The sequence below is a fragment of the Arvicanthis niloticus genome, chromosome 2 (genome assembly GCF_011762505.2).
Source record: "Arvicanthis niloticus isolate mArvNil1 chromosome 2, mArvNil1.pat.X, whole genome shotgun sequence".
NCBI classification, from domain to species: domain Eukaryota; kingdom Metazoa; phylum Chordata; class Mammalia; order Rodentia; family Muridae; genus Arvicanthis; species Arvicanthis niloticus.
The window spans coordinates 52,269,364-52,284,444 of NC_047659.1; the positions used below are offsets into that span (position 1 = coordinate 52,269,364).

Consider the following 15,081-nt stretch of genomic DNA (forward strand, 5'->3'; position numbering starts at 1 on the left):
TCAAACCACCACTGTTTACTTCATGAGGCACACTCCCCCAGGCTTTGCTTTATTAATGACTTACCGATTGGATCGAGTGCCACAACTGGCTCTGATGGCAGGCTTGGCTTGCCTACTCCGGCTAGATTGATAGCCATAACTCGGAATTCATATTCAAGACCTTCAGTTAATCCTGTCACTTTGAAATCTTTCATCCTTATAGGAGTCTTGTTAGCTCTCTTCCACAGGAGGCTGTTTCTTTCCTTGAATTCAATATGATATCCTACAAATGACCATGAATATATCCATTAAGATAGAGATATATAGACCAGTCTTAATATAGATATATCCAGAGATATATAAACTGGTCTATAAATCTCTGGATATATCTATATATCTATATTAAGATATAGATATATCCAGAGATTTATAGACCAGTTTGTGCATATATATATATATGCACAAACACATGCTTTTACCCAAGTTAGTTATTTGCAGATATATTGAAAAGATAACCTTTGCTTGTTATCTATATTTTTATTTTCTGGGTGTGGTGTCACTTTCTCTCTTGCAATATAAATATATATTACCATCTCTTTGGGAAAACAGTAGATGTTTGCTCTAAAATTACTTACTTTATGAATTATTATATTGCTTTTTAAATAAAGTTAAATATTAATTGTATATAAACAAAATATCTCTAAGAAACAGTGATATAAAACTCCAAGGATAAGAGTAAATTAAATACCTGTAATTGGTGAGCCACCAGTCTTTTTGGGGTCAGTCCATGTTAGAGATACTGAATCATGTCTGACATCCACAATATTGGGAGGTGGGGGAGCATCAGGCACATCTAGAGAAAGGCAGAAAATGTAAGATTTAGAAGAAGGAGCCTCCACAAAGCCATATTTTGCTTTTTTAAAAAAACTTTAACACACTTACCAAATGGATGCTTGGCAACAATTGGCTCTGACTTCAGGCCTTCTCCTACACCATATTTATTTTCAGCACTGACCCTGAAGGTGTATTCTATGCCCTCATGAAGTCTGGTTACTCTAAAGGTGGTTTTCTGGACAGCTGAAGCACATGTCACCCACTTGTTATTCACGGAATCTCTCTTCTCTAGTACATAGTTGGTGATTTCAGAACCACCATCATCCTTTGGAGGACCCCACTTCAAGGTCATGGCTTCTGCTGTGACTTCATCAAATTTGATTGGTCCAGTGGGGATGCCAGGCTTGCCAACAACCTTTATAGACAGAGTTCCTTCCTTGGTTCCAGCAACATTCTTGAGTGTGATTGTGTATTTTCCAGCATCGGATTTTTGGCAGTCATATACTACAAGGGTTGTATTAACTGCAGTTGACTCGACACTGACTCTTGTGTCCATTGCTAGAGGATCCTCCCCCTTCTTCCAAGACACGGACGGTGCTGGTTTGCCTTTTATGGGGATCTTGAGACGGAAGTTGCTGTTTTCTTTAGCCAAGTAGCACAAATCAGGTAGATCCTTTAAGTCAAGATCGGGAGCCACTATTAAAAATAAAAAAAATGTAGAGACAAATTATTTGTATTGAAATTATTGAGATTAGAAAGTCACCTCAGATAAGCCAGTGTGTTGGGGTTCTGGCAGACACTTCTGATGACAAACAGGAGAAAGTGAAGATCTTAGAGAAATGCTTACCAACATCGTCCTTGGCCACAACCATGATTTCACTTGGGGTTCCTTCTCCATTTTCGTTCTCTGCACTCACTCTGAAGGTGTACTCCTTCCCCTCCTTCAGATCTTTTGTGGAGTACTGTAGGCTCAATGATTTCATGACCCGTTGCCACTTATTTTCTTCTGTCAGGAAATCTACCACATAGCCAATGATTCTGCTTCCGCCATCACTGCGAGGCTTTTTCCAGCCGATGGTACAAGATGACTTAGTTACAGCCAGCACTTTCAGGTCGACCACAGGCCCGGGGGTTTCTGAAAGAGGAGAAGAGATGAGTCTAAGCCCTAGGCAACCAAGGTGGGCTATAGTTCAATGTGATTGGTCCTAGTTCACTGCTTACCAGAAGCTTTGACGGCATCACGTGTCTCACCCGGATCCCCGATGCCATACTCGTTTTCAGCAAACACTCTGAAGAAGTAGGATTTCCCCTCCTCCAAGTTAGAGACTCTGAAGCTTGTTTTTGAACACTCAGTTGTCACCGTCGACCAGGACTTCCTCTCTGCATCCCGTTTTTCAACCACATAGTTTATGATGGGGCTCCCACCATCAATAATAGGAGGATCCCAGGTAATATATGCAGAGTCCTTGGATATTTCTTTAACAGTCACATTGACAGGTGGTCCAGGAGTGTCTGAATACAATTAGAGGTTAAATAAGAAATGATTACAAACACATTAAAAGATATATGAACTATGGTTTCAAACACACATGATTCTTTCCTTCAATAGACTTACCAAGCACTTTCACTACAATAGTGTACTCCTTTTTGCCACAGCTGTTCTCCAAAGTTAAGATGTACTTTCCTGCATCATATTTGTTCACATTTTCACAGCGCAAGAAGGTGTCAAAGTCTGTTGACTTTATGTCCAGGCCAATCCTTTCTCTTAGATTGACATTCGGTTTAGACCAAGTAATCTTTGGAGGCGGGCGTCCTTTTACTGGCACATAGAGTCTCATTGTAACTCCAGCACGTAAAATAAGTGTTTTCCTTAGCTCAGCATCAAGTTCTCCCTCAGGTGGAACTATGTAATTTGGGAGTAAAGAAAAGTCAGAAAAATGTAAGCATCACATATATTTTTAAAGACTGTCCTTATGGTTTCTAAAATGCATTTACTTTGTAAAACTGATTTTTTGTTTTTTTAAAACATTCTTAATAATTTGATACTCTGTTAAGTTTATTTTATTTTTAGATATGTGTTTTTGTGTATGTTTGAATATGTGAATGCAGAATTCATGGAAGCCAGAATGGACACTAGAGTTCCTGGAGATGAAGTCACAGGCACTTGTAAGCCACTTGAAGTGAATGCTGGGACCCAAATGTTCTCTTAACCACTGAGCTAGCTCTCTAGCCCCCAAGATATTTTCATTTTTCAATGAACCTTTGACACAACCAAATATTCCTTAGAGGACCTGTAGTCCTCTTCACATGAACCTTGCATGTCTAATACTCTGTGTTGAAAGAATGCTGGCCTTGATTTTTTTTCCATTCACTGAAGGCACCCTGCATATACATCACTCCATTTATTTCATTGTAGGAAGAAACCTACGTAATACATAAAATATACTGCTATGAAAAAATTTAAAGGTGGGAAGGCGTTATAGAGATGAAACAAGTAGAAGAAATAAGAGAACTTACAAGAGCCTCCTCGTTGCATGCTTATTGAAGGGTTTGTTGGATGAGTAAATAACAAATGGAGAATACATAGGTTGTAACTTTAAAATAAAACCCTCTTTATTCTTAGAGTAAAATTCCATATTCCTTTGAAAACCACCTATGACCTTCATTCCATTTGGCCTGCTAAAAAACGTAAAGTACCACCTATTCCTCCTAACCTGTACTCCTGGAACTTGTAGCTGTGTGTGCATAGGAGTTGATTAGAACTCTCCTTAGGATGTGATGGAAAGAATGTCTCATTTCTATCTTTTAGTGGTACTTACTTAGGATGTCCTTGGGACAGTGTTTATCTGGCACGTCACTTGGGTCGCTGTACCCGATCTTATTAACGGCATACACCCGGAACTGATATTCTGTATTTTCCATCAGGCCAGTCACCTCAAAGCGGGTTTTCTGTAGCTTCTCTGGTAAATTGCACCTCACCCAGTGATCAGAATCAGCTCGCTTTACTTCCACAAGATAACCGATGATAGGGCTACCACCATCATAGGCCGGCTTGCCCCATGATAGACTCACAGAACTACGGGTGGTATCATAGACTTTAGGGAAAGCTGGCGGGCCAGGAGGATCTGAGGATAAATGACAGCAGAGAGGATTAGCGGAAAACTTCCTTTCCGGCTGTTTAATGCTGAATACACAGTATGGCACTCTCTCAGGTACACTTACACAGTGGGTCTTGAGCATACACAGCTTTGGATGCATCGCTGGGTTTGCCAGGTCCAGCTTTATTTATAGCGGTAACACGGAATTCATACTCAGTGCCTTCCTGGAGACCTGTTGCTTTTAACGTCCTTTCTATAACAGGTTTTCTGTTGACTTTAGTCCAGTTAACTGTTTGAGTTTCCCGCTTTTCAACCAAGTATCCAGTGATAGGTGAACCACCATCATCTGCTGGGGCTTTCCAGCTGACAGTCATGTGATCTTTAGTGATGTTGCTAATGACAGGAGGGTCACAGCGTCCAGGTGGGTCTGTAGAGATGGAATGATAAGTTGATCTTCTAAGCGAAAAGATAGTATTTAAAAAGTGAGGAGCCAACTGCTGGACAATGTCCTTACTTACCATATGGATTTTTGGCAATTGCTGGCTCAGTGAGGATGGGGTCGCCAACTCCATATTTGTTTTCTGCACAGATACGGAACTGGTATTCATGGCCCTCTATTAGTTTCTCCACAGTGCAGCTGGTGATGGGCACAGTAGCAGAGACCTGAGCCCAGTTGGGCCTGCTTGTTTCACGCTTGTCAATGATGTAGTTGGTGATTTCTGAGCCTCCATCCTCGAGAGGAGGTTCCCAGGACAGCATTGCACGATCTGCATACATCTTGTTGATCTTGACAGATGCTGGAGGACCTGGTTTATCTGAAAGAACGGAGAAGAAGAGCAGAGCACTTTACTAAAAAGGGGACGGAAAATAGAGAAGAGGGCTAGAGAGTAGGCTATACTCAATATTGCCATCAACTCCTGTGTGACTCTAGAAGTCACCTGACTTCTCAGAATCCTATGTAGCTGGAATATGTGGTCACTAATACTCTTTAGAGATCAAAAACAATATTCTGTAATTCTATTAATTTTATTCTTAAGAAATACTTTGTTTATTGTTACTGTGCTTGAGACAGGGTATCATGTAGAACAGGCAGGCTCAGAACTCCCTGAGTAGCAAAATATAACCTTGAATTCCTGATGCTCCTGATTCCTCCTAGATATTGGATTTACAGGAGTTCATTGCCTGTACAGCTTGTAAACTTATTTACAGCACTTCACACTAAGTGAAGCATGGGACTGTAATCAAGTGCTTTAATTACCTAGTACTTTCAGCTTAATGGTGGCTGATTTGGAACCACTGGAATTTTCGGCAGTAATGGTATAGTCTCCCGAGTCCTTCCGGTTCACACTGAACAGCTCCAAGGTACACAAGTTCCGCTTCATTGCCATCTTTATGCCTTCGGCTTGTTTTATGGGTGTGTTATCTTTCTTCCAAGAAACTGTTGGCATCGGTTTACCAAAGACAGTAGCATCCAAGCAGACATTAGTCCCAGCTTTCACGGTAAGCAAAGATTTCATCTCAACACTGAGTTCTATCCTAGGAGGAACTGGAAAGAAAGAAGATTGAAGGTATTAATGTATCAAAACTCTATTGTGCAATTATTACTGAGTATTATGATAAATTCATATTTCTTTTATAAGTGAGATTTTTATCTTGTTATTAATTATGAACTTTCAATACTTGGGATTGAACCCAGGTCTTCACACATGCCAGGCAAGTGCTGTACCACTGAGCTACAACCCTATCTTTCATACTTATTCTCATTTAATTATTCTCATTCACATTTATGGGTACAAAAATGGGTATTTTGGCATAAGTATGCATGGTGGAATGATTCAATCAAGTGTTTTTACAGGTGTGAGGAAAACACCTAAAATCTACAATTTTAGTAATGTTGAGATTTATAGTACATTTTAAATTATGACACCATTCAGGGGAGTAGATCACCACAAATGAATTCTTCCTGTTAGACTGAAACTTTGACATTCGCTCTGTCTTATCTCCCTTACCTTCCCTCAGCCACTTGTTTTTAAGCTTCAGATACACTATGAAAGTTAAATATGTTTGATATAAAAATTTGACAGTACTGCAAATAAAAATCCCAAGACTAAGTATCAACACTATCATTGTATTGTTTCGTTGTCATCTTTCTGTGAATATGTATCATTAAAATCTTGCAGTCCTCAGACTTGTAAGTGCTTTCTTGTTTTGCTTATTAAGATTCTTCCTATGCATAATTTTTAGTGCTGTGTAAATTTAGTTCACAAAGAAATGCCCTATCATTTATTCTTTGCCACAAGTATGGGTTTAGTGTTTTATTTGTCTGTCTGGGGAGGCCAGGAGACATGACCATCATGGATGCTCTATATGTTACAATATGCAATGGAATCTTACCATTTTCTGCAAGAATGGTCACTGGGTCAGAAGGCTCAGAAGGCTGGCTAATGTTCACAGCAGTCTTGGCAATCGCTCTGAATTGATACTGAGCATTCTCTTCTAATCCGGTAGCTGTGTACTCTTCCTGGGGAATCTGGTGAGGTGTGGTATTGCACCGAACCCATTTATCACCAGGAAGTTTGCAAGCTTCTACAAAATAGCCGATAATTTTGCTGCCTCCATCGTGCTTTGGACGGGCCCAGATAAGTGATGCGCTGTTCTTGGTGACATCAACAACTTCAGGTTTCCCTGGTGGATCTAAAGCCAAAATAAATATTCTCAATGTTGATCTTAACTAGAAGTTTAAAATACCATACAGCATCACCCCTGTGATGTCCATCAGGCTAACAATGATCTCATGCCAACCATCCACCCCATTACCTACTTTTGAGTGTCTGTTCTACATTTACAGGAAAGACAGTACATTTTCACGGTAGGAGGTAGGTCCTCTTTTAGGATAGAAGTGCTAACTTTCAGAAGCAAGATTTAAATGTAATTCCAAACAAGGAGTACTTACCAACTGGCATCCTTGCAGTCACATATTCTGTTGGTTTGCTAGGTGGGCTGGATCCAGCTTTGTTTAGGGCATAGATTCTGAATGAATATTCTAGACCTTCTACGAGGCCAGCACAAGGATATTCAGTTGAACGGACAATAGTGTCATTAGCTTTCACCCAGAGCAAACTGTTTCTTTCTTTGCGTTCAATCAGGTAACCAGTGATGGGGCTTCCTCCATCACTGTCTGGTCTGTCCCATGCGACAAATATGCAGTCTTTGTTGACTTTAGTGACCCGTGCGTTCTTTGGCTCACTAGGAACATCTAGAGATGAAGACAAGGAAATGTCAGTTTCTGCCTCCAAGAATATATGTATGTATATTCATATATATGTATATATACAGACATATACATGCACACATGTGCATGCATATATATGTGTGTGTATGTGTGTGTTTATATATATATATATTTTTTTTCTCATATACACAATAAAGCTCTTACCAAATGGGAACTTAGCAAGCATCTTTGGAGACGTGAGAGGCTCTGAAATGCCAAATCTGTTTTCAGCTCGGACCCGGAAGATATACTCCTGGCCTGGGATCAGCTTTCCAACCCTGCAGGAAGTCTTAGTGACTGAAGCTAGAGCTGTGACCCAATCTCCACGGCTTACATCACATTTCTCTACTACATAATTGGTGATGTTACTGCCTCCATCCTCCAGAGGAATGTGCCAAGACAGGGAACAAGCATCAGCATCTATTTCAGAAATGTCAAATGGAGGCTGAGGGGGACCAGGAGCATCTGCATAAATCAAGAGGAAAGAAATGTAAGAACAGAGATTTAATAGCTTAAAACAAAAAAACAACCATTCCGATCTCCATATTTTAATAGCCACTTGTCTCATGTGTAACCTACCCATGACTATAACTTTGATTTTCTGAGTGTCTGTCCCGGAGCTATTCTCTGCTGTGAGGCTATAGTAACCACTGTCTTTTCTAGTGACGTCCTTTATGATCAGAACTGAGGAACTGTCTGCCTTGTGGATGGCCAGGTGGCTGGATGTAACAACTTCATCTTCTCCTTTCTTCCATTTACAGATGGGGTTAGGTTTTCCATATACATGTGCTTCAACTCGGAGTTTCTTCCCAGCTTTGATAGTGACTTGCTCAGGCATCAGGATCTTTGGTGGCACTGAAAGCGAAGACAAAAGCCCTTCCTTAGATGGGGAATTTTTCTGGGATTTTTAAGATTTTGGGTTGTAGCCCACTAGGGGTTTCAACTTGAAGATTCATGAATTTATAATGGATATTTTCAAAAATTATTAAATGCAACAGAAAGTATCAGATATAGCACATATAAGGTTAGGTACAGTTCTCTAATCTGTGTGTCCAGAACTTGTTAACTCAAGGAGAAATGTCTGCCTAAACCAGCTTTTTAATCATGTGGTGCAAAGGTAGCAATGACTATTTACAGAGATTGGTTATGTAGTTAAGACACTACTCAGAAAAGCCAGATAGGAGGAACAGATATCCGTGCAGGCTAAACATCCATACACATAAAATGAAAATAAATGAACAACTTACATAGCTGTTCCTTGGCTTCATAGATGCCTTCGGCTTCTCTTGGCATGCTGACTCCGACAGCATTTCTCGCTGCAACCCTAAATTTATATTTCTTTCCTTCCTTTAGGCCAGTGACAATAAGGCTGAGGTCTTTGACCACTGAGTACTCTGTCCAGCGATCTGCAGGTTGGTCTTCTTCTCTGTAACTAATGATATAGCCATCGATTTTAGCGCCTCCGTCACGCAATGGAGGTAACCAGGCCAGCGTAGCACTGTTCTTTGTCATTTCTGTCACCTCAAGTTTTCTTGGAGGATCTGGCTCGCCTAGAAGAAAAACAAAATTTAGAAAGTTAGGTGACTTTATAATTCCCTTTGTTAATGCGTAATGCATATGTGAGAGTTTCAGTATGACCTTTGCACTAAGTATATGGGATGTGCAGTTCAACATGTTGAAGTATAAGATGAAGTAAACTAATGCCAAGTCTTGTCTGAGAGAGATATTCACTGTGCTCTTGGGGTTGTGGGTTTCACAAAGCAAGAGTCCCTTCTGGTGGATTATAATCATAGTGCTCTCCTTGTTAAACTAGAGGGCTAGAGTCAAAAGGGGGAAGAAAAGAGATTGCTTACTGAGAGGATCTGATGCAAGCACAGGTTTGGGGACATCTGTTGGGACACCAGGGCCATATTCATTGACAGCAGTTACTCGGAAGAAATACTCATTCCCAGGGACAAGGTTGGTGACATTGAAGCTTGTTTTCTTCACTTCAGGGGTAACTGTTGACCATGTTTTTCTTTCTGCCTCACGTTTCTCCACAATATAATGAGTCACTTGGCTCCCACCGTCATTTTCAGGAGGCGCCCAGGACACGTGGCACGATGTTTTAGTGACATCAGAAACTTTTAAATCAGACACAGGTCCAGGAGTATCTGTAAAGACCCGCAGACTCAGAACACATGTCTCATAAGCATTCTTATTAACTTACTTGGTTTTTGGAGAAGGAAAAAAAAAATAAGCTTTTGGATAACGTACCTAGTACTTTGACATTCACAAAAACAGCCTTTTCTCCTGCCGGGTTCACAAGGGTCAGGGAGTATTTTCCAGAGTCATCACGGGTAGAGTTGGGGATGACAAGGAAGGCCATAGTATCAACTAGATCGACTTGTCCTTTTCTGACCACATTATCAATACCCACTTTGCGCCATGTGACTTTGGGGGCGGGTCGTCCCCTCACTATTGCGAATAGTCGAATAGGGCAGCCTGCTCTCACTACGACCAGTTTTCTCATGCTGGCATCCAAGTCGATCTCTGGAGGTTCTGCAAATGACATAAAAGACATAAGCTGACTCTTTAGACATGAGGGAGCCCATAAGAATGAATGTGGATGAGTATCTACCACTACAGAAGGGCCTCACCTAGGATTTCTTTAGGTTTGATGGCTTCCTTTAGCTCTGCAGGGCGCCCAATGCCAACTTGATTCTGGGCGCACACCCTGAACTCATACTCCTGGTTCTCATCCAAGCTGGTGACTGTGAATTCCATGCGGATAAGTTGAGCCGCAGCGTTGCACCTTTTCCAGCCCTCGTCGGGCGATGCGTCTGCTATTTTGGGTCTCATTTCTACAACATATCCAATTATTGGCGCACCACCATCATAGACCGGTTTTCCCCATGCGAGAGTTATGGAGTTTTTGGTTGTATCAACCACTTTGAAATTGGTTGGTGGACCAGGTGGTTCTGAAAATAAATGACATGAAAATAAATTAATTTCATGCACATGTAGGCCATAGGTCAACCCCAAGTGTCCTATATTATGCTCTACCTTATTTTTGATACAGAATTTCTCACTGAAACTATTGCTTCCCAATTGGCTAGACTGGCGGGCCAGTGAACTCCAGGAATCTGCCCATCTCTGACTCCCTCTCAGCACGGAGGTGATAGGTATGTACACGGCTTTGTACATGGGTGCTGGTGATCTGAACTTAGGCCTCAAGCTTATGTGACAGGCGCTTTACCCACTAAGTCACCTGTCCAGCCTCAAGATTTTAATATCTAATTTTATAGTAAATTTTCAAATAAGCTCCAAAGAAGGTCATTCTAGTTTCTTAATTCCCAAGACTTCTTTGTTTTTCTTTCTAAAAATTAGAATATACCAGTGCATTTTTTTTTTTTTAGTTTTACAATAAAAGGTCTATTTGGAAAAATATTAGCTAAAATGCAGTTTACAAAATACGGAACAAACTTTTGTCAGATACTTCTATACACAATTTTAAGAATTGGTTTAATGGTGTTAGAGATTTGGCCCAGCAGTTAAGAGCACTGACTGCTCTTCCAGAGGTCCTGAGTTCAATTCCCAGCCATCACATGGTGGCTCACAACCATTTGTAATAGGATCTGGTGCCCTCTTCTGGTGTGTCTAAAGACAGCTACAATGTATACATAAAATAGATTTTTTTTTAAAAAAAGAATTGGTTTAATATCAGAAAAAGTAGGACCATCTTACCTATGGGATCTTTTGCCACCACTGGTCTTGAGGGTAAGCTTGGTTCTCCAATGCCAACTTCATTTTCTGCCTTGACACGGAACTGGTACTCATGTCCTGGGAGGAGATTCTGTACTTTCAGCCGCCGCTCAGGAATAGCACTCTTGTTAACAGGGACCCAGCGGACTGCATGTTTTTCTTTTTTCTCTAAATAGTATCCTGTGATAGACTTCCCACCATCATATTCAGGGGCATTCCAAACCACGGTCATCTCTTCTTTGCTTACTTTAGTGACTTCTGGAGGATCAGGGCGACCAGGTCTGTCATATTTGGTTTTTGCAATGACTGGTTTACTTTCTGTTGGAGGCCCTGTGCCTATTTTATTTTCTGCGCGAACTCTGAAAATATATTCATTTCCTTCTATAAGACGAGTCACTGTAGCACCAGGTGTCAAGACATTAGCGGAATAGGTAGACCATACCATTCTCTTGCTTTCACATTTTTCTAGAATATAATTTTGGATTTCACAGCCGCCATCATCTTCTGGTGGATCCCAGCGGATAGTACATCTATCACTGGATACATCAGTGATTTTCAGGTTTCTTACAGGACCAGGTTTATCTAAAACATTGACAGTCGCATAGGCCACAAAACTGCCAGCTGGGTTAGTTGCCGTGACTACATATTTACCGCCATCACTTCGCTTCGCTTTGGTAAGAGAGAATTTTGATGACTCGGCACTGGTATCGATCTTGACCCTTGGTGATCTTGTTAAATCTGTAGCATCTTTGTCTTTGGTCCAGGCAACCTCTGGGAATGGTTTGCCTCTCACACCTGCCTCAAGTCTAATGGTGTCCCCTGCTTTGACAGTTAGCACCCCACTTAATTTTAGATCAAGTACTGGCTTCTGTAAATCTTCCTTCACAACAACTTCCTCTGTCCTTACCCAATCACTTTCTCCACCTTCATTCTTAGTTTGTACTCTGAACTCATAAATCTGGTTTTCAACACACTTGTCAACCATGTAGTGGGTTTCCTTAATGCTTCCTTTGTGCACTCTTTCCCAGTCTGCAGAGCCCTTCAGTCTCCTCTCAACATGGTATGATAGATTCGGGCTACCGCCATCATAATCAGGCCGCCGCCACTTTAGATAGACAAATGTCTTTCCTTTATCTGCAATATGAAGGTTTTCAGGCTCACCTGGCCTGTCAATAGGGTTGATGGCCAAAATTGGAGTCTTTGTTTCAATGGTTGGCCCAACACCTACTTTATTCTCTGCACAAACACGGAAATAGTATTCATTATTGGCTAACAGGTTGGCCTTGACTAGTCTCTTGGTGACATCTGAGGCAACAATTGACCATCCTTTTTGATTTGGTTTGCGATATTCCACTATGAAGTTTGTAATTTCTGAGCCGCCATTATCTAGTGGGTTTTCCCAAGAAACTGTGCAGTTTTCTTTGGTTACACTGCTAACCCTCAGATTCTGGCAAGGCCCAGGTCTGTCAAGGACATTAACTATGGCTGACCCTTGGGCATGTCCACTGCTGTTCTTAGCAGAGATGATATACTTGCCGTGGTCAGCTCTGACAGCTTCTTTAATTTGTAACTCAACACGAGGCAGATCATGAATTAGGTCAACCCGTTTGTCTTTGACCAGTACTTTTCCCTCCTTAGACCAAGTTATGTCTGGCTCAGGTCTGCCTTTCACTCGAGCAAGAATGCGGATAGTTTGACCAACCCGGACGGTAATGACATCACGACAGGTAACGTCAAGTTCTACTTCTGGAGGATGAAGGATGTCTTTTGCAATCACAGATTCTGCAAGTTCTCTTGGCTCTCCCTCACCCACAATATTAGCTGCTCTTATGCGGAATCTGTACTCATTTCCTTCAATCAGTCCAGGTACCCGGAAAGCACACTGTCTGATGAGTTCATCTTTATTAATTCTATCCCACTGTGCTGTGCCAGGTTTCTGACATTCTACTACATATCCAAGAATGGGGCTGCCACCATCACTGAGGGGCTTTGTCCACACTAAGTCAGCATATTCTTTGCTCTTGTCTTTCAGCTTAGGATTTATAGGTGGCCCTGGTGGTTTGATGGGTCGGCAAGCTTTGATTGGGTCAGAACTTGGGGATGGATTGCTTAAACCAGCAAGATTTTCAGCAAAAACTCTAAACTCGTATGTATTTCCCTCATAGAGTCCGGTCACCCTGAACTTCAGGTCAGCAATAGGTGTTTTGTTGACCCTCACCCATTTGCCAGTTATTTCTCGGCGTTCTACATAATAGCCAGTTATTGGACTGCCACCATCAGATTTTGGCAGGGTCCAAGACACCGTTGCAGCATTCTCAGTAATGTCAGTTACCACTGGTTTACCAGGAGGAGATGGAGGACTGAACTTGTGTTTAGCAACAGCAGGTATGGAGTCAAGGGGAGGACCAACACCCATCTTGTTCTCTGCTTTGACTCTGAAAACATATTCACAGCCTTTTTGGAGATGTGGGACCTTCAGCTTCAGCTTACTGCTTCCTGCAGAGACGACACCCCATGTACCTTTCCTTGTATCTTGTTTCTCAACAATGTAATTTATCACTGGGCTCCCTCCATCATCCTTAGGTGGTTGCCATGAGATAGTCATGTATTCAGGGGTGACATCCAGAATATTAATAGGACCTGTTGGTGGACCAGGTACGTCAAGAACAGTAAGATGGACAGCTACTGTTTTGGTACCCGCTGCATTCGAAACTGTGAGTTGATATTCCCCAGTATCTTTCCTTAAGCAATTCTTAATGGTCAGCACAGATGAGAAGCTGTCGGTCTCAACTGTGTAGTGGTCGTCTGTTTTAATCTCAGTCCCATCAGTTGCCCATTTTGCAGTAGGAACAGGTACACCTTTGATGATGGCAGGGAATCTTACTGTGGTACCAGCTTTTACCACAAGCCCTTCAATTAACTTCACATCTAATTCCACAGATGGTGGCACTGGAAAAAAAACAGGAGATCATTAGATTTGAACTTTCATAGTATAAATAATTTAAAGAAGATATAAAAATACCAATCCAAGAGTCACCTAGTTTCTCTTGACATTCTATTGGGATAGTCGTATCAGGGAGACCAAGACCTATGATATTTTCAGCTTTTACACGGAATCTATAGGTCTTTCCTTGTTGTAAGCCTGTAACAACACACTCTAAGTTTTTCACAGTCTTGAACTTGATCCAGTCTTTGGCACCTTCTTCTTGATATTCCACTAAGTATCCCGTGATTGGAGAACCACCATCACGATCTGGCTTATTCCAAACAAGAGAGACTTCAGTCTTGTCGACATCTACATGGTGTAGGTCCTTGGGTGGCCCTGGGGGATCTTTGAAAGAAAAGTTACGATGAATGAGCAATAATCCCAAATCTATCCAAATAATAATTCTATATTCAGAGAGAATAACTTACGGAGAGGATCCAGAGCCTTGATGGGCTTAGGTGTTTCAACAAAAGGACCACGTCCATATTGGTTCTCAGCAGCTACTCGGAAGAGGTACTGATTGCCTTCATTCAGATGTTTAGCCATATGGCTCTTCTTCTTTGATGTGGTTGAAAGAGGGGACCACTGGGCAGCGGCAACATCTTTTCTTTCAACCACATAATTGGTTATAACAGAACCACCATCATCCAGTGGTTCCTTCCAAGTAAGGTAACAAGAATCTTTTCTAATTTCACTGACTTCCAGATCTCTAGGTGGCCCAGGTTTATCTGAAAAGCATTAAATAATGAATAAGTGACAAGAAAAAATATGTATTTGAGTTTTTAATAACATGAATATTAAAATGCATACCTAAGACCAATACTTTTACTGAGACAGTCTTTGAACCTGCTGGATTCTCTACAGTTAGGGAATAAATTCCACCATCTTCGTGGGCAGCATTACGGATTTCAAGCTTGCTTCCAACTGGAGTAACATCAATTTGTGCTTTTGTTGGAGCCTCCCTGTCTCCTTTTTTCCATGTTACTTTTGGGAATGGCACTCCTTTGATGATGGCACTAAGTCTTAGGGTGTCACCAACTCTAATGTGTTGTTCTCTTGCCATGTTAGCATCAAGGATCAGCTCAGGAGGTTCTAAAATGAAGAAAATGCCTTCAGATTGAATTCCTTAATGCATGCTATAATAATAATACTGCATATACAGCAGACAC

At 41.3% G+C, this 15,081-nt stretch overlaps 1 protein-coding gene across 1 annotated transcript in view; it reads right to left on the reverse strand.

Moving 5' to 3' along the window:
* Ttn (titin) overlaps positions 1–15,081 on the reverse strand; it is a 269,037-nt gene that overhangs the window by 50,637 nt on the left and 203,319 nt on the right. Inside the window, exons 249-270 of the mRNA XM_076928942.1 lie at positions 14,723–15,004; positions 14,341–14,640; positions 13,964–14,257; positions 10,909–13,875; positions 9,822–10,142; positions 9,439–9,723; positions 9,036–9,335; positions 8,430–8,732; positions 7,762–8,037; positions 7,348–7,647; positions 6,865–7,167; positions 6,306–6,605; positions 5,170–5,457; positions 4,430–4,726; positions 4,036–4,338; positions 3,633–3,938; positions 2,429–2,716; positions 2,035–2,325; positions 1,661–1,948; positions 922–1,509; positions 728–832; positions 65–262 (exon numbers count right to left, since the gene is read on the reverse strand). Coding sequence (XP_076785057.1) covers positions 65–262; positions 728–832; positions 922–1,509; positions 1,661–1,948; positions 2,035–2,325; positions 2,429–2,716; positions 3,633–3,938; positions 4,036–4,338; positions 4,430–4,726; positions 5,170–5,457; positions 6,306–6,605; positions 6,865–7,167; positions 7,348–7,647; positions 7,762–8,037; positions 8,430–8,732; positions 9,036–9,335; positions 9,439–9,723; positions 9,822–10,142; positions 10,909–13,875; positions 13,964–14,257; positions 14,341–14,640; positions 14,723–15,004 — 9,183 coding nt within the window. The remainder of the gene's footprint in view (positions 1–64; positions 263–727; positions 833–921; positions 1,510–1,660; positions 1,949–2,034; positions 2,326–2,428; positions 2,717–3,632; positions 3,939–4,035; positions 4,339–4,429; positions 4,727–5,169; positions 5,458–6,305; positions 6,606–6,864; positions 7,168–7,347; positions 7,648–7,761; positions 8,038–8,429; positions 8,733–9,035; positions 9,336–9,438; positions 9,724–9,821; positions 10,143–10,908; positions 13,876–13,963; positions 14,258–14,340; positions 14,641–14,722; positions 15,005–15,081) is intronic.